The sequence below is a fragment of the Heterodontus francisci genome, chromosome 8, assembly GCF_036365525.1.
Source record: "Heterodontus francisci isolate sHetFra1 chromosome 8, sHetFra1.hap1, whole genome shotgun sequence".
In the NCBI taxonomy this organism is placed as follows: Eukaryota; Metazoa; Chordata; class Chondrichthyes; order Heterodontiformes; family Heterodontidae; genus Heterodontus; species Heterodontus francisci.
Window position 1 is genome coordinate 116842287 of NC_090378.1, and position 23974 is coordinate 116866260.

Here is a 23974-nt window from a genome sequence, read left to right on the forward strand (position 1 = left end):
TTACTGTGGAAATGTACCCGAGACACACTGCTCCATTTACTGTGAGAGTGTACCCGAGACACACTGCTCCATTTACTGTGAGAGTGTACCCGAGACACACTGCTCCATTTACTCTGAGAGCGTACCCGAGACACACTGCTCCATTTACTGTGGAAATGTACCCGAGACACACTGCTCCATTAGAAGTTGAAATGTACCCGAGACACACTGCTCCATTTGATGTGAGAGTGTACCCGAGACACACTGCTCCATTTACTGTGAGAGTGTACCCGAGACACACTGCTCCATTTACTGTGAGAGTGTACCCGAGACACACTGCTCCATTTACTGTGGAAATGTACCCGAGACACACTGCTCCATTTACTGTGGAAATGTACCCGAGACACACTGCTCCATTTGATGTGGAAATGTACCCGAGACACACTGCTCCATTTGATGTGAGAGTGTACCCGAGACACACTGCTCCATTTACTGTGGGAGTGCACCCGAGACACACTGCTCCATTTAATGTGGAAATGTACCCGAGACACACTGCTCCGTTTACTGTGAGAGTGTACCCGAGACACACTGCTCCATTTACTGTGAGAGTGTACCCGAGACACACGGCTCCATTTACTGTGAGAGTGTACCCGAGACACACTGCTCCAATTACTGTGGAAATGTACCCGAGACACACTGCTCCATTTAATGTGAGAAGGTACCCGAAACACACTGCTCCATTTACTGAGAGAGTGTACCCGAGACACACTGCTCCATTTAATGTGGAAATGTACCCGAGACACACTGCTCCATTTGATGTGGAAATGTACCCGAGACACACTGCTCCATTTACTGTGGAATTGTACCCGAGACACACTGCTCCATTTCCTGTGAGAGTGTACCCGAGACACACTGCTCCATTTGATGTGGAAATGTACCCGAGACACACTGCTCCATTTACTGTGAGAGTGCAACCGAGACACACTGCTCCATTTCCTGTGAGAATGTACCCGAGACGCACTGCTCCATTTACTGTGAGAGTGCACCCGAGACACACTGCTCCATTTAATGTGAGAGTGCACCCGAGACACACTGCTCTATTTAATGTGAGAGTGTACCCGAGACACACTGCTCCAGTTACTGTGGGAGTGCACCCGAGACACACTGCTCCATTTACTGTGGAAATGTACCCGAGACACACTGCTCCATTTACTGTGAGAGTGTACCCGAGACACACTGCTCCATTTACTGTGAGAGTGTACCCGAGACACACTGCTCCATTTAATGTGAGAGTGCACCCGAGACACACTGCTCCATTTACTGTGAGAGTGCACCCGAGACACACTGCTCCATTTAATGTGAGAGTGTACCCGAAACACACTGCTCCATTTAATGTGAGAGTGCACCCGAGACACACTGCTCCATTTAATGTGAGAGCGTACCCGAGACACATTGCTCCATTTAATGTGGAAATGTACCCGAGACACACTGCTCCATTTACTGTGAGAGTGCACCCGAGACACACTGCTCCATTTACTGTGAGAGTGCACCCGAGACACACTGCTCCATTTACTGTGGAAATGAACCCGAGACACACTGCTCCATTTACTGTGGAAATGTACCCGAGACACACTGCTCCATTTACTGTGAGAGTCTACCCGAGACACACTGCTCCATTTACTGTGAGAGCGTACCCGAGACACACTGCTCCATTTACTCTGAGAGCGTACCCGAGACACACTGCTCCATTTAATGTGGAAATGTACCCGAGACACACTGCTCCATTTACTGTGAGAGTGCACCCGAGACACACTGCTCCATTTACTGTGAGAGTGCACCCGAGACACACTGCTCCATTTACTGTGGAAATGAACCCGAGACACACTGCTCCATTTACTGTGGAAATGTACCCGAGACACACTGCTCCATTTACTGTGAGAGTCTACCCGAGACACACTGCTCCATTTACTGTGAGAGCGTACCCGAGACACACTGCTCCATTTACTCTGAGAGCGTACCCGAGACACACTGCTCCATTTGAAGTTGAAATGTACCCGAGACACACTGCTCCATTTGATGTGAGAGTGTACCCGAGACACACTGCTCCATTTACTGTGAGAGTGTACCCGAGACACACTGCTCCATTTACTGTGAGAGTGTACCCGAGACACACTGCTCCATTTACTGTGGAAATGTACCCGAGACACACTGCTCCATTTGATGTGGAAATGTACCCGAGACACACTGCTCCATTTGATGTGAGAGTGTACCCGAGACACACTGCTCCATTTACTGTGGGAGTGTACCCGAGACACACTGCTCCATTTAATGTGGAAATGTACCCGAGACACACTGCTCCGTTTACTGTGAGAGTGTACCCGAGACACACTGCTCCATTTACTGTGAGAGTGTACCCGAGACACACGGCTCCATTTACTGTGAGAGTGTACCCGAGACACACTGCTCCAATTACTGTGGAAATGTACCCGAGACACACTGCTCCATTTAATGTGAGAGTGTACCCGAAACACACTGCTCCATTTACTGAGAGAGTGTACCCGAGACACACTGCTCCATTTAATGTGGAAATGTACCCGAGACACACTGCTCCATTTGATGTGGAAATGTACCCGAGACACACTGCTCCATTTACTGTGGAAATGTACCCGAGACACACTGCTCCATTTCCTGTGAGAGTGTACCCGAGACACACTGCTCCATTTGATGTGGAAATGTACCCGAGACACACTGCTTCATTTACTGTGAGAGTGCAACCGAGACACACTGCTCCATTTCCTGTGAGAATGTACCCGAGACGCACTGCTCCATTTACTGTGAGAGTGCACCCGAGACACACTGCTCCATTTAATGTGAGAGTGCACCCGAGACACACTGCTCCATTTAATGTGAGAGTGTACCCGAGACACACTGCTCCAGTTACTGTGGGAGTGGATCGGATCTAGGGGTCTACTGACGATTAGCTTGTGGATATGTAGCTCTTCGAGGTAGAGATCTTGGGCTCAGGAGTATTACTAGTAGAGAGAGTCGTAGCCGAGATAAGACTAGGCTCATTACTGTGAGATGTACCCGAGTCTGTCTGAGTTAGGAGAGTGCAACTATGAATGCTGCTCCAGTTACTGTGGGAGTGCACCCGAGACACACTGCTCCATTTACTGTGGAAATGTACCCGAGACACACTGCTCCATTTACTGTGAGAGTGTACCCGAGACACACTGCTCCATTTACTGTGAGAGTGTACCCGAGACACACTGCTCCATTTAATGTGAGAGTGCACCCGAGACACACTGCTCCATTTAATGAGTGCACCCGAGACACACTGCTCCATTTACTGTGAGAGTGCACCCGAAACACACTGCTCCATTTACTGTGAGACTGTCCCAGAGACACACTGCTCCATTTAATGTGAGAGTGTACCCGAGACACACTGCTCCATTTACTGTGAGAGTGTCCCAGAGACACACTGCTCCATTTAATGTGAGAGTGTACCCGAGACACACTGCTCCATTTACTGTGAGAGTGTACCCGAGACACACTGCTCCGTTTACTGTGAGAGTGTACCCGAGACACACTGCTCCATTTAATGTGAGAGTGTACCCGAGACACACTGCTCCATTTACTGTGAGAGTGTACCCGAGACACACTGCTCCATTTACTGTGAGAGTGTACCCGAGACACACTGCTCCATTTACTGTGAGAGTGTCCCAGAGACACACTGCTCCATTTACTGTGAGAGTGTACCCGAGACACACTGCTCCATTTAATGTGAGAGTGTACCCGAGACACACTGCTCCATTTACTGTGAGAGTGTCCCAGAGACACACTGCTCCATTTACTGTGAGAGTGTACCCAAGACACACTGCTCCATTTACTCTGAGAGCGTACCCGAGACACATTGCTCCATTTACTGTGGAAATATACCCGAGACAAACTGCTCCATTTACTCTGAGAGCGTACCCGAGACACACTGCTCCATTTAATGTGGAAATGTACCCGAGACACACTGCTCCATTTACTGTGAGAGTGCACCCGAGACACACTGCTCCATTTACTGTGAGAGTGCACCCGAGACACACTGCTCCATTTACTGTGGAAATGTACCCGAGACACACTGCTCCATTTACTGTGGAAATGTACCCGAGACACACTGCTCCATTTACTGTGGAAATGTACCCGAGACACACTGCTCCATTTACTGTGAGAGTGTACCCGAGACACACTGCTCCATTTACTGTGAGAGTGTACCCGAGACACACTGCTCCATTTACTCTGAGAGCGTACCCGAGACACACTGCTCCATTTACTGTGGAAATGTACCCGAGACACACTGCTCCATTTGAAGTTGAAATGTACCCGAGACACACTGCTCCATTTGATGTGAGAGTGTACCCGAGACACACTGCTCCATTTACTGTGAGAGTGTACCCGAGACACACTGCTCCATTTACTGTGAGAGTGTACCCGAGACACACTGCTCCATTTACTGTGGAAATGTACCCGAGACACACTGCTCCATTTACTGTGGAAATGTACCCGAGACACACTGCTCCATTTGATGTGGAAATGTACCCGAGACACACTGCTCCATTTGATGTGAGAGTGTACCCGAGACACACTGCTCCATTTACTGTGGGAGTGTACCCGAGACACACTGCTCCATTTAATGTGGAAATGTACCCGAGACACACTGCTCCGTTTACTGTGAGAGTGTACCCGAGACACACTGCTCCATTTACTGTGAGAGTGTACCCGAGACACACGGCTCCATTTACTGTGAGAGTGTACCCGAGACACACTGCTCCAATTACTGTGGAAATGTACCCGAGACACACTGCTCCATTTAATGTGAGAAGGTACCCGAAACACACTGCTCCATTTACTGAGAGAGTGTACCCGAGACACACTGCTCCATTTAATGTGGAAATGTACCCGAGACACACTGCTCCATTTGATGTGGAAATGTACCCGAGACACACTGCTCCATTTACTGTGGAATTGTACCCGAGACACACTGCTCCATTTCCTGTGAGAGTGTACCCGAGACACACTGCTCCATTTGATGTGGAAATGTACCCGAGACACACTGCTCCATTTACTGTGAGAGTGCAACCGAGACACACTGCTCCATTTCCTGTGAGAATGTACCCGAGACGCACTGCTCCATTTACTGTGAGAGTGCACCCGAGACACACTGCTCCATTTAATGTGAGAGTGCACCCGAGACACACTGCTCTATTTAATGTGAGAGTGTACCCGAGACACACTGCTCCAGTTACTGTGGGAGTGCACCCGAGACACACTGCTCCATTTACTGTGGAAATGTACCCGAGACACACTGCTCCATTTACTGTGAGAGTGTACCCGAGACACACTGCTCCATTTACTGTGAGAGTGTACCCGAGACACACTGCTCCATTTACTGTGAGAGTGCACCCGAGACACACTGCTCCATTTAATGAGTGCACCCGAGACACACTGCTCCATTTACTGTGAGAGTGCACCCGAAACACACTGCTCCATTTACTGTGAGACTGTCCCAGAGACACACTGCTCCATTTAATGTGAGAGTGTACCCGAGACACACTGCTCCATTTACTGTGAGAGTGTCCCAGAGACACACTGCTCCATTTAATGTGAGAGTGTACCCGAGACACACTGCTCCATTTACTGTGAGAGTGTACCCGAGACACACTGCTCCGTTTACTGTGAGAGTGTACCCGAGACACACTGCTCCATTTAATGTGAGAGTGTACCCGAGACACACTGCTCCATTTACTGTGAGAGTGTACCCGAGACACACTGCTCCATTTACTGTGAGAGTGTACCCGAGACACACTGCTCCATTTACTGTGAGAGTGTCCCAGAGACACACTGCTCCATTTACTGTGAGAGTGTACCCGAGACACACTGCTCCATTTAATGTGAGAGTGTACCCGAGACACACTGCTCCATTTACTGTGAGAGTGTCCCAGAGACACACTGCTCCATTTACTGTGAGAGTGTACCCAAGACACACTGCTCCATTTACTCTGAGAGCGTACCCGAGACACATTGCTCCATTTACTGTGGAAATATACCCGAGACAAACTGCTCCATTTACTCTGAGAGCGTACCCGAGACACACTGCTCCATTTAATGTGGAAATGTACCCGAGACACACTGCTCCATTTACTGTGAGAGTGCACCCGAGACACACTGCTCCATTTACTGTGAGAGTGCACCCGAGACACACTGCTCCATTTACTGTGGAAATGTACCCGAGACACACTGCTCCATTTACTGTGGAAATGTACCCGAGACACACTGCTCCATTTACTGTGGAAATGTACCCGAGACACACTGCTCCATTTACTGTGAGAGTGTACCCGAGACACACTGCTCCATTTACTGTGAGAGTGTACCCGAGACACACTGCTCCATTTACTCTGAGAGCGTACCCGAGACACACTGCTCCATTTACTGTGGAAATGTACCCGAGACACACTGCTCCATTTGAAGTTGAAATGTACCCGAGACACACTGCTCCATTTGATGTGAGAGTGTACCCGAGACACACTGCTCCATTTACTGTGAGAGTGTACCCGAGACACACTGCTCCATTTACTGTGAGAGTGTACCCGAGACACACTGCTCCATTTACTGTGGAAATGTACCCGAGACACACTGCTCCATTTACTGTGGAAATGTACCCGAGACACACTGCTCCATTTGATGTGGAAATGTACCCGAGACACACTGCTCCATTTGATGTGAGAGTGTACCCGAGACACACTGCTCCATTTACTGTGGGAGTGTACCCGAGACACACTGCTCCATTTAATGTGGAAATGTACCCGAGACACACTGCTCCGTTTACTGTGAGAGTGTACCCGAGACACACTGCTCCATTTACTGTGAGAGTGTACCCGAGACACACGGCTCCATTTACTGTGAGAGTGTACCCGAGACACACTGCTCCAATTACTGTGGAAATGTACCCGAGACACACTGCTCCATTTAATGTGAGAAGGTACCCGAAACACACTGCTCCATTTACTGAGAGAGTGTACCCGAGACACACTGCTCCATTTAATGTGGAAATGTACCCGAGACACACTGCTCCATTTGATGTGGAAATGTACCCGAGACACACTGCTCCATTTACTGTGGAATTGTACCCGAGACACACTGCTCCATTTCCTGTGAGAGTGTACCCGAGACACACTGCTCCATTTGATGTGGAAATGTACCCGAGACACACTGCTCCATTTACTGTGAGAGTGCAACCGAGACACACTGCTCCATTTCCTGTGAGAATGTACCCGAGACGCACTGCTCCATTTACTGTGAGAGTGCACCCGAGACACACTGCTCCATTTAATGTGAGAGTGCACCCGAGACACACTGCTCTATTTAATGTGAGAGTGTACCCGAGACACACTGCTCCAGTTACTGTGGGAGTGCACCCGAGACACACTGCTCCATTTACTGTGGAAATGTACCCGAGACACACTGCTCCATTTACTGTGAGAGTGTACCCGAGACACACTGCTCCATTTACTGTGAGAGTGTACCCGAGACACACTGCTCCATTTAATGTGAGAGTGCACCCGAGACACACTGCTCCATTTACTGTGAGAGTGCACCCGAGACACACTGCTCCATTTAATGTGAGAGTGTACCCGAAACACACTGCTCCATTTAATGTGAGAGTGCACCCGAGACACACTGCTCCATTTACTGTGAGAGTGTACCCGAGACACACTGCTCCATTTACTGTGAGAGTGTACCCGAGACACACTGCTCCATTTAATGTGAGAGTGCACCCGAGACACACTGCTCCATTTACTGTGGAAGTGCACCCGAGACACACTGCTCCATTTACTGTGGGAGTGTACCCGAGACACACTTCCTCATTGACTGTGGAAATGTACCCGAGACACACTGCTCCATTTACTGTGGAAATGTACCCGAGACACACTGCTCCATTTACTGTGAGAGTGTACCCGAGACACACTGCTCCATTTACTGTGAGAGTGCACCCAAGACACACTGCTCCAATTAATGTGAGAGTGCACCCGAGACACACTGCTCCATTTAATGAGAGCACCCGAGACACACTGCTCCATTTACTGTGAGAGTGCACCCAAAACACACTGCTCCATTTACTGTGAGAGTGTCCCAGAGACACACTGCTCCATTTAATGTGAGAGTGTACCCGAGACACACTGCTCCATTTACTGTGAGAGTGTCCCAGAGACACACTGCTCCATTTAATGTGAGAGTGTACCCGAGACACACTGCTCCATTTAATGTGAGAGTGTACCCGAGACACACTGCTCCATTTACTGTGAGAGTGTACCCGAGACACACTGCTCCATTTAATGCGAGAGTGTACCCGAGACACACTGCTCCATTTACTGTGAGAGCGTACCCGAGACACACTGCTCCATTTACTGTGAGAGTGTCCCAGAGACACACTGCTCCATTTACTGTGAGAGTGTACCCGAGACACACTGCTCCATTTACTGTGAGAGTGTACCCGAGACACACTGCTCCTTATACTGAGAGAGTGTACCCGAGACACACTGCTCCATTTACTGTGGAAATGTACCCGAGACAAACTGCTCCATTTACTCTGAGAGCGTACCCGAGACAAACTGCTCCATTTACTCTGAGAGCGTACCCGAGACACACTGCTCCATTTAATGTGGAAATGTACGCGAGACACACTGCTCCATTTACTGTGAGAGTGCACCCGAGACATACTGCTCCATTTACTGTGAGAGTGCACCCGAGACACTCTGCTCCATTTCCTGTGGAAATGTACCCGAGACACACTGCTCCATTTACTGTGGAAATGTACCCAAGACACACTGCTCCATTTACTGTGGAAATGTACCCGAGACACACTGCTCCATTTACTGTGGAAATGTACCCGAGACACACTGCTCCATTTACTGTGGAAATGTACCCGAGACACACTGCTCCATTTACTGTGGAAATGTACCCGAGACACACTGCTCCATTTACTGTGAGAGTGTACCCGAGACACACTGCTCCATTTACTGTGAGGGTGTACCCGAGACACACTGCTCCATTTACTCTGAGAGCGTACCCGAGACACACTGCTCCATTTACTGTGGAAATGTACCCGAGACACACTGCTCCATTTGAAGTTGAAATGTACCCGAGACACACTGCTCCATTTGATGTGAGAGTGTACCCGAGACACACTGCTCCATTTACTGTGGGAGTGTACCCGAGACACACTGCTCCATTTACTGTGAGAGTGTACCCGAGACACACTGCTCCATTTACTGTGAGAGTGTACCCGAGACACACTGCTCCATTTACTGTGGAAATGTACCCGAGACACACTGCTCCATTTGATGTGGAAATGTACCCGAGACACACTGCTCCATTTGATGTGAGAGTGTACCCGAGACACACTGCTCCATTTGATGTGAGAGTGTACCCGAGACACACTGCTCCATTTAATGTGGGAGTGTACCCGAGACACACTGCTCCATTTAATGTGGAAATGTACCCGAGACACACTGCTCCGTTTACTGTGAGAGTGTACCCGAGACACACTGCTCCATTTACTGTGAGAGTATACCCAAGACACACGGCTCCATTTACTGTGAGAGTGTACCCGAGACACACTGCTCCAATTACTGTGCAAATGTACCCGAGACACACTGCTCCATTTAATGTGAGAGTGTACCCGAAACACACTGCTCCATTTACTGAGAGAGTGTACCCGAGACACACTGCTCCATTTAATGTGGAAATGTACCCGAGACACACTGCTCCATTTGATGTGGAAATGTACCCGAGACACACTGCTCCATTTACTGTGGAAATGTACCCGAGACACACTGCTCCATTTACTGTGGAAATGTACCCGAGACACACTGCTCCATTTACTGAGAGAGTGTACCCGAGACACACTGCTCCATTTACTGTGGAAATGTACCCGAGACACACTGCTCCATTTACTGTGGAAATGTACCCGAGACACACTGCTCCATTTAATGTGGGAGTGTACCCGAGACACACTGCTCCATTTAATGTGGAAATGTACCCGAGACACACTGCTCCGTTTACTGTGAGAGTGTACCCGAGACACACTGCTCCATTTACTGTGAGAGTATACCCAAGACACACGGCTCCATTTACTGTGAGAGTGTACCCGAGACACACTGCTCCAATTACTGTGCAAATGTACCCGAGACACACTGCTCCATTTAATGTGAGAGTGTACCCGAAACACACTGCTCCATTTACTGAGAGAGTGTACCCGAGACACACTGCTCCATTTAATGTGGAAATGTACCCGAGACACACTGCTCCATTTGATGTGGAAATGTACCCGAGACACACTGCTCCATTTACTGTGGAAATGTACCCGAGACACACTGCTCCATTTACTGTGGAAATGTACCCGAGACACACTGCTCCATTTACTGAGAGAGTGTACCCGAGACACACTGCTACATTTACTGTGGAAATGTACCCGAGACACACTGCTCCATTTACTGTGGAAATGTACCCGAGACACACTGCTCCATTTAATGTGAGAATGTACCCGAGACACACTGCTCCATTTACTGTGACAGTGTACCCGAGACACACTGCTCCATTTACTGTGGGAGTGCACCCGAGAGACACTGCTCCATTTACTGTGACAGTGTACCCGAGAGACACTGCTCCATTTACTGTGACAGTGTACCTGAGAGACACTGCTCCATTTACTGTGACAGTGTACCCGAGACACACTGCTCCATTTACTGTGGGAGTGTACCCGAGAGACACTGCTCCATTTACTGTGACAGTGTACCCGAGAGACACTGCTCCATTTACTGTGGGAGTGTACCCGAGAGACACTGCTCCATTTACTGTGACAGTGTACCCGAGACACACTGCTCCATTTACTGTGGGTGTGCACCCGAGAGACACTGCTCCATTTACTGTGACAGTGAACCCGAGAGACACTGCTCCATTTACTGTGGGAGTGTACCCGAGAGACACTGCTCCATTTACTGTGACAGTGTACCCGAGATACACTGCTCCATTTACTGTGACAGTGTACCCAAGAGACACTGCTCCATTTACTGTGGGAGTGCACCCGAGAGACACTGCTCCATTTACTGTGACAGTGTACCTGAGAGACTCTGCTCCATTTACTGTGGGAGTGTACCCGAGAGACACTGCTCCATTTACTGTGACAGTGTACCCGAGAGACACTGCTCCATTTAATGTGAGAGTGTACCCGAGACACACTGCTCCATTTACTGTGGGAGTGTACCCGAGACACACTGCTCCATTTACTGTGAGAGTGTACCCGAGATACACTGCTCCATTTACTGTGAGAGTGCACCCGAGACACACTGCTCCATTTACTGTGACAGTGTACCCGAGAGACACTGCTCCATTTACTGTGACAGTGTACCTGAGAGACTCTGCTCCATTTACTGTGACAGTGTACCCGAGAGACACTGCTCCATTTACTGTGGGAGTGTACCCGAGAGACACTGCTCCATTTACTGTGACAGTGTACCCGAGAGACACTGCTCCATTTACTGTGACAGTGTACCCGAGAGACACTGCTCCATTTACTGTGGGAGTGTACCCGAGAGACACTGCTCCATTTACTGTGACAGTGTACCCGAGAGACACTGCTCCATTTAATGTGAGAGTGTACCCGAGACACACTGCTCCATTTACTGTGACTGTGTACCCGAGACACACTGCTCCATTTACTGTGGGAGTGTACCCGAGACACACTGCTCCATTTACTGTGAGAGTGTACCCGAGAGACACTGCTCCGTTTACTGTGGGAGTGCACCCGAGACACACTGCTCCATTTACTGTGAAAGTGTACCCGAGACACACTGCTCCATTTACTGTGACAGTGTACCCGAGAGACACTGCTACATTTACTGTGGGAGTGTACATGAGAGACACTGCTCCATTTACTGTGGGAGTGTACCCGAGAGACACTGCTCCATTTACTCTGACAGTGTACCCGAGATACACTGCTCCATTTACTGTGTGAGTGTACCCGAGACACACTGCTCCATTTACTGTGAAAGTGTACCCGAGACACACTGCTCCATTTACTCTGACAGTGTACCCGAGAGACACTGCTCCATTTACTGTGGGAGTGTACCCGAGAGACACTGCTCCATTTACTGTGACAGTGTACCCGAGAGACACTGCTCCATTTACTGTGGGAGTGTACCCGAGAGACACTGCTCCATTTACTGTGGGAGTGTACCCGAGAGACACTGCTCCATTTACTGTGACAGTGTACCCGAGACACACTGCTCTAGTTACTGTGAGAGTGTACCCGAGACACACTGCTCCATTTACTGTGGGAGTGTACACAAGACGCACTGCTCCATTTACTGTGGCAGAGACACACTGCTCCATTTACTGTGGGAGTGCACCCGAGAGACACTGCTCCATTTACTGTGACAGTGTACCCGAGAGACAGTGCTCCATTTACTGTGTGAGTGCACCCGAGAGACACTGCTCCATTTACTGTGACAGTGTACCCGAGAGACACTGCTCCATTTACTGTGACAGTGTACCCAAGAGACACTGCTCCATTTACTGTGGGAGTGCACCCGAGACACACTGCTCCATTTACTGTGGGAGTGCACCCGAGAGACACTGCTCCATTTACTGTGACAGTGTACCCGAGAGACACTGCTCCATTTACTGTGACAGTGTACCCGAGACACACTGCTCCATTTACTGTGGGAGTGCACCCGAGAGACACTGCTCCATTTACTGTGACAGTGTACCCGAGAGACACTGCTCCATTTACTGTGACAGTGTACCTGAGAGACACTGCTCCATTTACTGTGACAGTGTACCCGAGACACACTGCTCCATTTACTGTGGGAGTGTACCCGAGAGACACTGCTCCATTTACTGTGACAGTGTACCCGAGAGACACTGCTCCATTTACTGTGGGAGTGTACCCGAGAGACACTGCTCCATTTACTGTGACAGTGTACCCGAGACACACTGCTCCATTTACTGTGGGAGTGCACCCGAGAGACACTGCTCCATTTACTGTGACAGTGTACCCGAGAGACACTGCTCCATTTACTGTGGGAGTGTACCCGAGAGACACTGCTCCATTTACTGTGGGAGTGTACCCGAGAGACACTGCTCCATTTACTGTGACACTGTACCCGAGATACACTGCTCCATTTACTGTGACAGTGTACCCAAGAGACACTGCTCCATTTACTGTGGGAGTGCACCCGAGAGACACTGCTCCATTTACTGTGACAGTGTACCTGAGAGACTCTGCTCCATTTACTGTGGGAGTGTACCCGAGAGACACTGCTCCATTTACTGTGACAGTGTACCCGAGAGACACTGCTCCATTTAATGTGAGAGTGTACCCGAGACACACTGCTCCATTTACTGTGACAGTGTACCCGAGAGACACTGCTCCATTTACTGTGACAGTGTACCCGAGAGACACTGCTCCATTTACTGTGACAGTGTACCCGAGAGACACTGCTCCATTTACTGTGGGAGTGTACCCGAGAGACACTACTCCATTTACTGTGACAGTGTACCCGAGAGACACTGCTCCATTTAATGTGAGAGTGTACCCGAGACACACTGCTCCATTTACTGTGACAGTGTACCCGAGACACACTGCTCCATTTACTGTGGGAGTGTACCCGAGACACACTGCTCCATTTACTGTGAGAGTGTACCCGAGAGACACTGCTCCGTTTACTGTGGGAGTGCACCCGAGACACACTGCTCCATTTACTGTGACAGTGTACCCGAGACACACTGCTCCATTTACTGTGGAAATGTACCCGAGACACACTGCTCCATTTACTGTGAGAGTGTACCCGAGACACACTGCTCCATTTACTGTGACAGTGTACCCGAGACACACTGCTCCATTTACTGTGACAGTGTACCCGAGACACTGCTCCATTTACTGTGACAGTGTACCCGAGAGACACTGCTCCATTTAATGTGAGAGTGTACCCGAGACACACTGCTCCATTTACTGTGACAGTGTACCCGAGAGACACTGCTACATTTACTGTGGGAGTGTACATGAGAGACACTGCTCCATTTACTGTGGGAGTGTACCCGAGAGACACTGCTCCATTTACTCTGACAGTGTCCCCGAGATACACTGCTCCATTTACTGTGGGAGTGTACCCGAGACACACTGCTCCATTTACTGTGAAAGTGTACCCGAGACACACTGCTCCATTTACTCTGACAGTGTACCCGAGAGACACTGCTCCATTTACTGTGGGAGTGTACCCGAGAGACACTGCTCCATTTACTGTGACAGTGTACCCGAGAGACACTGCTCCATTTACTGTGGGAGTGTACCCGAGAGACACTGCTCCATTTACAGTGGGAGTGTACCCGAGAGACACTGCTCCATTTACTGTGACAGTGTACCCGAGACACACTGCTCTAGTTACTGTGAGAGTGTACCCGAGACACACTGCTCCATTTACTGTGGGAGTGTACACAAGACGCACTGCTCCATTTACTGTGGGAGAGACACACTGCTCCATTTACTGTGGGAGTGCACCCGAGAGACACTGCTCCATTTACTGTGACAGTGTACCCGAGAGACACTGCTCCATTTACTGTGACAGTGTACCCGAGACACACTGCTCCATTTACTGTGGGAGTGCACCCGAGAGACACTGCTCCATTTACTATGACAGTGTACCCGAGAGACACTGCTCCATTTACTGTGACAGTGTACCCAAGAGACACTGCTCCATTTACTGTGGGAGTGCACCCGAGACACACTGCTCCATTTACTGTGGGAGTGCACCCGAGAGACACTGCTCCATTTACTGTGACAGTGTACCCGAGAGACACTGCTCCATTTACTGTGACAGTGTACCCGAGACACACTGCTCCATTTACTGTGGGAGTGCACCCGAGAGACACTGCTCCATTTACTGTGACAGTGTACCCGAGAGACACTGCTCCATTTACTGTGACAGTGTACCTGAGAGACACTGCTCCATTTACTGTGACAGTGTACCCGAGACACACTGCTCCATTTACTGTGGGAGTGTACCCGAGAGACACTGCTCCATTTACTGTGACAGTGTACCCGAGAGACACTGCTCCATTTACTGTGGGAGTGTACCCGAGAGACACTGCTCCATTTACTGTGACAGTGTACCCGAGACACACTGCTCCATTTACCGTGGGAGTGCACCCGAGAGACACTGCTCCATTTACTGTGACAGTGTACCCGAGAGACACTGCTCCATTTACTGTGGGAGTGTACCCGAGAGACACTGCTCCATTTACTGTGGGAGTGTACCCGAGAGACACTGCTCCATTTACTGTGACAGTGGACCCGAGATACACTGCTCCATTTACTGTGACAGTGTACCCAAGAGACACTGCTCCATTTACTGTGGGAGTGCACCCGAGAGACACTGCTCCATTTACTGTGACAGTGTACCTGAGAGACTCTGCTCCATTTACTGTGGGAGTGTACCCGAGAGACACTGCTCCATTTACTGTGACAGTGTACCCGAGAGACACTGCTCCATTTAATGTGAGAGTGTACCCGAGACACACTGCTCCATTTACTGTGGGAGTGTACCCGAGACACACTGCTCCATTTACTGTGAGAGTGAACCCGAGATACACTGCTCCATTTACTGTGAGAGTGCACCCGAGACACACTGCTCCATTTACTGTGACAGTGTACCCGAGATACACTGCTCCATTTACTGTGACAGTGTACCTGAGAGACTCTGCTCCATTTACTGTGGGAGTGTACCCGAGAGACACTGCTCCATTTACTGTGAGTGTACCCGAGAGACACTGCTCCATTTACTGTGGGAGTGTACCCGAGAGACACTGCTCCATTTCCTGTGGGAGTGTACCCGAGACACACTGCTCCATTTACTGTGGGAGTGTACCCGAGACACACTGCTCCATTTACTGTGAGAGTGTACCCGAGAGACACTGCTCCATTTACTGTGACAGTGTACCCGAGAGACACTGCTCCATTTAATGTGAGAGTGTACCCGAGACACACTGCTCCATTTACTGTGACAGTGTACCCGAGACACACTGCTCCATTTACTGTGGGAGTGCACCCGAGACACACTGCTCCATTTACTGTGAGAGTGTACCCGAGAGACACTGCTCCGTTTGCTGTGGGAGTGCACCCGAGACACACTGCTCCATTTACTGTGACAGTGTACCCGAGACACACTGCTCCATTTACTGTGGAAATGTACCCGAGACACACTGCTCCATTTACTGTGAGAGTGTACCCGAGAGACACTGCTCCATTTACTGTGACAGTGTACCCGAGACACACTGCTCCATTTACTGTGACAGTGTACCCGAGACATACTGCTCCATTTACTGTGACAGTGTACCCGAGAGACACTGCTCCATTTAATGTGAGAGTGTACCCGAGAGACACTGCTCAATTTACTGTGACAGTGTACCCGAGACACACTGCTCCATTTACTGTGGGAGTGTACCCGAGAGACACTGCTCCATTTACTGTGGGAGTGTACCCGAGACACACTGCTCCATTTACTGTGAGAGTGTACCCGAGACACACTGCTCCATTTACTGTGACAGTGTACCCGAGACACACTGCTCCATTTACTGTGGGAGTGTACCCGAGAGACACTGCTCCATTTACTGTGACAGTGTACCCGAGAGACACTGCTCCATTTACTGTGGGAGTGTACCCGAGAGACACTGCTCCATTTACTGTGGGAGTGTACCCGAGAGACACTGCTCCATTTACTGTGACAGTGTACCCGAGATACACTGCTCCATTTACTGTGACAGTGTACCCAAGAGACACTGCTCCATTTAATGTGAGAGTGTACCCGAGAGACACTGCTCCATTTACTGTGACAGTGTACCCGAGAGACACTGCTCCATTTACTGTGACAGTGTACCCGAGATACACTGCTCCATTTACTGTGGCAATATACACGAGACCCACTGCTGCACCTCCTGTTACAGTATACCCGAGACACACTGCTCCATTTACTGTCACAGCATACCCGACACACGCTTCTCCATTTAATCTGACAGTATACCCGAAACACACAGCTCCATTTACTGTGGCAGTATACCCAAGACAAATAGTGGACACTATCCAAGGGCCCAAACAGTCCTTTCAGGTGAAGCAGCGATTTACTTGTACTTCTTTCAATTTAGTACAGTGCACAGTGGCGCAGTGGTTAGCGGCGCAGCCTCACAGCTCCAGCGACCCGGGTTCAATTCCGGGTACTGCCTGTGTGGAGTTTGCAAGTTCTCCCTGTGTCTGCGTGGGTTTCCTCCGGGTGCTCCGGTTTCCTCCCACATGCCAAAGACTTGCTGGTTGATAGGTTAATTGGCCATTATAAACTTCCCCTAGTATAGGTAGGTGGTAGGGAAATATAGGGACAGGTGGGGATGTGGTAGGAATATGGAATTAGTGTAGGATTAGTATAAATGGGTGGTTGTTGGTAGGCACAGACTCGGTGGGCCGAAGGGCCTGTTTCAGTGCTGTATCTCTAAACTAAGTATGCTGTATTCACTGCTCATAATGTGGTCTCCTCTACATTGGGGAGACAAAGCACAAGATGGGTGTCCGCTTTGCAGAACATTTCCGCTCAGTCCGAAAGCATGACCCCGAGCTTCCGGTTGCTTGCCATTTCAACACTTCCCCCCTGCTCTCATGCTCACATCTCTGTCCTGGGATTGCTGCGGTGTTCCAGCGAACATCAAGGCAAGCTCGAGGAACAGCATCTCATTTGCCGATTAGGCACACTACAACCTACCGGACTGAACATTGAGTTCAATAATTTCAGAGCATGACGGGCCCTTTTTATTTTTATGTTTAGTTTTTTTTTATTTGTTTATTTTATTTAGTTTGTTTCTACTGTGCCTACCCACTGCTTTTTTCCGTGTTTGTGCTTGGGGAAGGCTGTTCACTTTTCTGTCAATTAACACCATCTCTGCACTAACGCTTTGTCTTTCAGCACACCATTTGCCTTTGCTCCATGACCTTCTGGTCAGTTATTCTCTGTGACCTTGTCCTATCAACACCTTTTCTTTGGTTATCTCTTGCCCCACCCCCGCTTTACTTGCTTAAAACCGACAACACTTCAAATATTTGCCAGTTCTGATCTGGGGTCACTGACCTGAAACATTACCTCTGCTTCTCTCTCCACAGATGCTGCCAAATCTGCTGAGTATTTCCAGCATTTCTTGTTCTTATTTCAGATTTCCAGCATCTACAGTATTTTGCTTTTACTTCAGAGATATCAGCAATGGTGGACACTACCTTTGCTAAAAAGGTAGGTCTTAAGCAGCATCTTTGAAGAAGGGAGAAGGTAGAGGAGTAGACATGTTTTTTGAGGGAACTCCTGAGTTTAGGGCCTAGATAGCTGCAGGGACAACCTCCAATAGTGAGCGCAGGACATGGGACGCTGCACAAAAGAAGGACTTCCTGAAGCAGTGGAGCTAAGGTGGTACAGAAATGGAAGGAACATCAATAATAAATGCAATAATCTGGAGCTCCATACTCATCCATGCCTTCATTACCTCTCGACTTGATTATTCCAATGCAGTCCTGGACAGCCTCCTATCTTCCATGCTCCCTGAACTTGAGATCATCCAAAATTCTGCTGTCCAAGTCCTAACTTGCACCAGGTCCCAACTTGCACCAGGTCCCGTTCATCCGTCAGTCCAGTGCTCATGGATCTACACTGGCTCCAGGTTAGCAGTGCTTCAATTTGAAAATTCTCATCCTTGTTTTCAAATCCCTCCATGGCCTCACCCCTCCCCATCTCTGTAGCCTTCTCCAGTCCTACAACCCTCCAAGATTTCTGCATACCAGTAATTGTGGCCTCTTGTGCAATCCTTATTTTATTTGCTCCACCATTGGTGGCCATGTCTTCAGCTGTCTAGGCCCGAAGCTCTGGAATTCCCTCCCTATACTTCTCCAACTCTCTACCACTTTCCTCCTTTCAGACACTAATTAAAACCTAACCCTTTCATCAAACTTTCGGTCATCTCATGCGGCTCAGTGTCAAATTTTGTTCGATAACCCTCCTGTGAAGAGCCTTGGGGCATTTTATTACGTTAAAGGGGTTATATAAATGCAAGTTTTTGTTGAATGTTTGACAACATAGGGGATAAAGATGGGTGGCTACATTTGAAACTATACAAGATATGCCACAAGGTGGGTAATACCTGTTATGCGAAAGTAATGAAGGGAAGGGAAGCAATGAAGCTGTTATGGACAAAGAGATGCTATGGATGAAGGCAGGGGATATTAAGGGGAAGAAACCAGTTGTTGGGATCTGTTACATGCTGAGCCAGCGAGGATATTGTTTGATTGATTGGGGACATGTGTTGGGCAAGAATAAATATGATTGTGAGGGATTGTAATCTTCCAGGAATCAGATGGGAGGAAGAGATTTACTTTCTTGAACATGGTTGTGGGCTGCTTTTTGACTAGCTAGTTAGGAGCACACAAGTTCAGTTTTGGATAAACTCTGGTTTGTTACACAAAACCCAACTTGGAAACAAACAGTGACCTGAGTTTGGCATCAGACTCACTGTGGAGGAGAGTACAACAATGACATCTACCTTTAGGAAGGAGGACTCTGGGCGAATTGAGAACGAGCCAATGGAGCTGATTGTTAAGAGGGACAAAGCTAGGAAGAGAAGTTGTTTACTTTCACATAAAGGGATCACAAACTCAATATATACCAGTGGTGAAGAACACAGCAGAAATAAGAAGAAACCTATTTGGACAACAAGGGAAACCCGAGGGCATTTCTCAACCATCGATCTTCAGATTCAGTCATAGAGGCACCATTATAGCAACTGCTGGTAGAGTTAGGCAATGAGAGCAGGACTGCAGGGAATGTGAAAGGCTATAAATGACTTCAAAGACAGACAGACTTGGATTTATATAGCATATTTCGCAACCTCAGGACATCCCAAAGCCCTTTACAGCCAATTAAATAACGCTGAAATATAGCTCCTGATATGATGTAGGAAATGTGGCAGCTAATTTGTTTATTTATTTAATTATTGTTTGTGGGATCTAGCTATGATCAGATAATTTGTTTTTAGTGATGATGGTTGGGAGATAAATATTGGCCTGGACACTGGGGAGAACTTGCCTGATCTTTTTCACGCGCAGTCCTGGCTAGTTCCCTCCCACCCCCCCACCACACAGCCACGCGGGCCCGGCTAGTTCCCACCTCCACAACGCACCACTGAAGCAGTATTTACGAGGGGGCACTAAACCCCATTGCTCTCCATACCTGTCCATCTCGCTGAAGCTGCTGGAGGGTCTCGAGATCTTGCCGCTCGAGGCAGTGGTGGGAAAGGCCTCCTGGACCAGGGTGCTGTGCCCGGCGCTGTCAATCACCATGGCTGTCACCTCCTCTGCACTGCTGCCGTCCTCCCCGGACGGCTGGTTTTCTGACATGATCCACTCGTCTGGAGTCTCCGTCTTGATCCGCATGCCGCTGATCTGCCGGATGGCCTCTGGGCTGCGGTCGCCACTGACTGCAGTCTCCACATACCATTGGCCCACCCGGTCAATTCTCACCAGCCTCTCATCACCGCCACTGCCCAGCTCGTCAGGCAGCGGGCTGCCACGGCCATACCCCGAGGAAGCCCGGCTATGCCGGGGGTTGGAAGGGGCGATGCTGCCGCTGCGGGACGGGGCTGGGCGCTTTGGGCCATCCTGGCAGAGCCCTGCCTCCACTTCTGAGACATCGATGCGGAAATGAATGCCGTCGAGGATCTGTGTGCACTTGTCGATGATGTACTGCATCTGGAGGAAGCTGGCCGCTGTCAGGTAGCTGATGATATCGGCCACCTGCAGGCACAGCTTGCCCGTGTAGCAGAAGGCCAGCAGGCGCTCAAACACTGCGGGGCTCTTGATGACAGAAATGGAGACAGCGCTCATCTCACCCAGGGACATGTGGTCACGGAAGTAGGGAGAACTGGCGGCCAGCACTGCCTTGTGGGCACGGAATGACTTCCCCTGGACGTCAACCACGATGTCGCAGAGCCGCCCTTGCATCCGCAACTGGTTGAGCTGGGCCAGCACGGAGCTGCTGAAATCCGGTACCTCCAGCTGGATGCTACCCTCCTTCTCCATGGCTCCTGGTACAGCTCACACAACCCTACAGGGTAGAACAAGCAGTGTTACCAAAGAAGAACTACATTTACTTGGAGTCACTCATACAGCATGGGCAAATGCTGCTCTGCATTGACTGAAAGATATTAAGAGATAATCAGTCAACCAAGTCTCACTGCACTGTGGTTAATAGGATTTTTCAAGCTTTTGTGCACCAAGTCTCAGAGTTCCTGAATGTAGAGGGAGGCTCGCCGAAGGACCTATGGGTGGGAATCACCAAATGACCAGGGGGCAGAGGGCACGAATCTTCGAGGCGCCCATCCCTCTCCCCTTACAATCAGGGTGAATTTGGGTGGGTGACTTTATTTGGAGAAGCTTAAGGAGGGAGGGCATGGGAAGTAGAGATGAGGAATGAAATTGTAATTTTCCTTGGTCACCTTGCCGCCCTGAGCAACCTCGAAGACATCCTTCCTTTCCTCATTCTACCCACCACTCTCCCTTGGACTCTCCCAGGGAATCAATCACCACTCCTCTAGACATTGCCCTTCCCTTCACAAACAAGGCCCTTGTCATCCACAACCTTATTGTGGATGATTGCACTGGCACAATGGTCTTGGTGACACCTTGTCCTACCAAAGACCACCTACCTGGCTATAATTTTCACCACCCGCCCTTCCCGAACAGCTTAAGTGGCATGTGAGGCACTGATCCCAGCCGCACCTTGGCCACTCCCTCTAATCGCGTGCCACCTTTGAGCACCTCACCTTGTTTCACCCCCCCCTTGCTTCTCCTTTAAATACCCCTTTGTTTACCATCCACCCTCCTCCAAGTCCAACTGCAGAATTATCCATCCTTCTTTCTTTTCTCAATCCTGGCAATGAGCCACTCCACATCTTCAGCGATTTTGATCTTTATCTTCACTCCCATTGCCCTCCTTCATCCCCAAGTCCCTCTTCCAAACTAAAGTTTCCAACCTATAGTCTCGGCCACCCACTGGATCTTATCACCTCACTTCCTCTCTAGTCCAATGGTCTCTACCTCTGACCCCCTCCCTTATATCTCTGATTACTCTCATCCCCCTTCCAACACCACTTTCTTCTGAGTCTGCCCCAGTAAAACTCACCCAATGCCAGTTGCCACTACACCTTCAAACTCTTAACCCCCTCCACTTCCACTCTATTTCATTATCATGTTATAATCACCTTTGCTACAACAACTAAAAAAAGATTGCTGCTGCCAAATTCAGACAGAAGTCTAAGCACAATGGTCCAGTGAGTGAGCACATTCCCCAGGGCAGTGCAGATCAATATAGACAGCTTTAGTGCATGGGGTCCAAGGAACTCCGCTGGTTTGGTAGTTGGAGTGCTACAATCGGTCTCTATGCTACTACTGTATCACACAATGAGGGAGCAATACGCATGACAGTTTGAGGGCAGATCACCAAATCAGGTAAGGAACCTTGATTGTTTCCCGCTGCCCCATGGTCAGCATACCCACCTATCCCACCCTCTCGCACAATGCCAAACTCACCAGTTACCATGCAATTGCTCCACAATACAGCGACCCTGCATCGCAGAACATGCAACAACGCTCCAGCACAAGGCTTCCATTCAATACAGCCATTATGTTGACTCAATCTACAAAAAAAAAGACATTAACTCGTAAAATCAACATGTAAGAGAATTCAAATGATTTACTGAAACAGAAACCAGAGACTTGACCCAATGAAAGTCCTACGGACCCCCGGATTAAGATTCGAATTATGTTTCTGTAAATCCCTGCCCTCTTTACAGGGTTAAATTTTTGCAATATGAAAACAGCAGGTTCTGAACTTATCTGGTTGTTTCATGGAAATCGAGTGCCAAAAGCCCTCTCTACAGTGGCAAAGAAAGAAATTCTATGAACATACCCTGCTACGGCCTGCTGCCCTACCCCACGTGCTTCTCAATGAACTCTCAGATTTTACATTGAAGTATTATTCATTGTCACCACAGAACGTGAAGCACCTAACTTGCCCCAGTCCCTTTCCTTGCTCATAAGAAAGGTCTGTCTCTATTTGAGCAATCTCTACACACTGCGTGAACTCTCATCCACATCTATTAATCCTTGTTTTCTCTGGAAAAACCTGGAACCATTTATATTGGTTGTCCATTGGGAGTATCCAGAACTGCACTATACAGATATCCAGTACTACACCATGTCGCTATACTGTGCCAGTATCAAGAACTACGCTATGTCATCCACAAGTATACAACGCTGATAGCATGTTCCTGCGCAGGTTATCTCCCACAGCATGCCGCTATCCTGTGCCAGAATTTTGTTTTATATGTTCAAGGGATGTGAGCATCGCTGGCTAGGCCAGCCTTTATTGCCCATCCGTAATTGCCGTTGAGAAGGTGATGGTGAGCCACTTTCTTGATCTGCTTCAATCCACGTGGGGTAGGTATACTCACAGTGCTGTTAGGAAGGGAGTTCCAGCATACTGAAGGAACGATGATATAGTTCCAAGTCAGGATGGTGTGCGGCTTGGGGGGGAACTTGCAGGTGCAGAACTACAGCTGCCGATCAGTAGAATCAGTTTGGGTGGAGCTAAGAAACAGCAAGGGGAAGCAAACATTGAACGGGACTGTTTATAGGCCACCAATCTGTAGTGGTAATGTTGGGCACGATATAAATCAGGAAATGAGAGCTGCATGTAGCATGGGCAATACAATAATAATGGGCAACTTCAATTGGCATATAGATTGGGTAGAACAAATGAGCACTATTGCTATGGAGGATAAATTCCTGGAGTGTACACGAGATGGGTTTCTGGAG

General features: G+C 49.1%; 1 protein-coding gene across 1 annotated transcript in view; it reads right to left on the bottom strand.

Moving 5' to 3' along the window:
* Positions 1–22789, bottom strand: part of LOC137373090 (zinc finger and BTB domain-containing protein 37-like) — a 330618-nt gene extending 307829 nt beyond the window's left edge. Inside the window, exons 1-2 of the mRNA XM_068037958.1 lie at positions 22688–22789; positions 20331–21203 (exon numbers count right to left, since the gene is read on the bottom strand). Coding sequence (XP_067894059.1) covers positions 20331–21178 — 848 coding nt within the window. The 5' untranslated portion in view covers positions 21179–21203; positions 22688–22789. The remainder of the gene's footprint in view (positions 1–20330; positions 21204–22687) is intronic.
* Positions 22790–23974: the final 1185 nt, after the last annotated feature.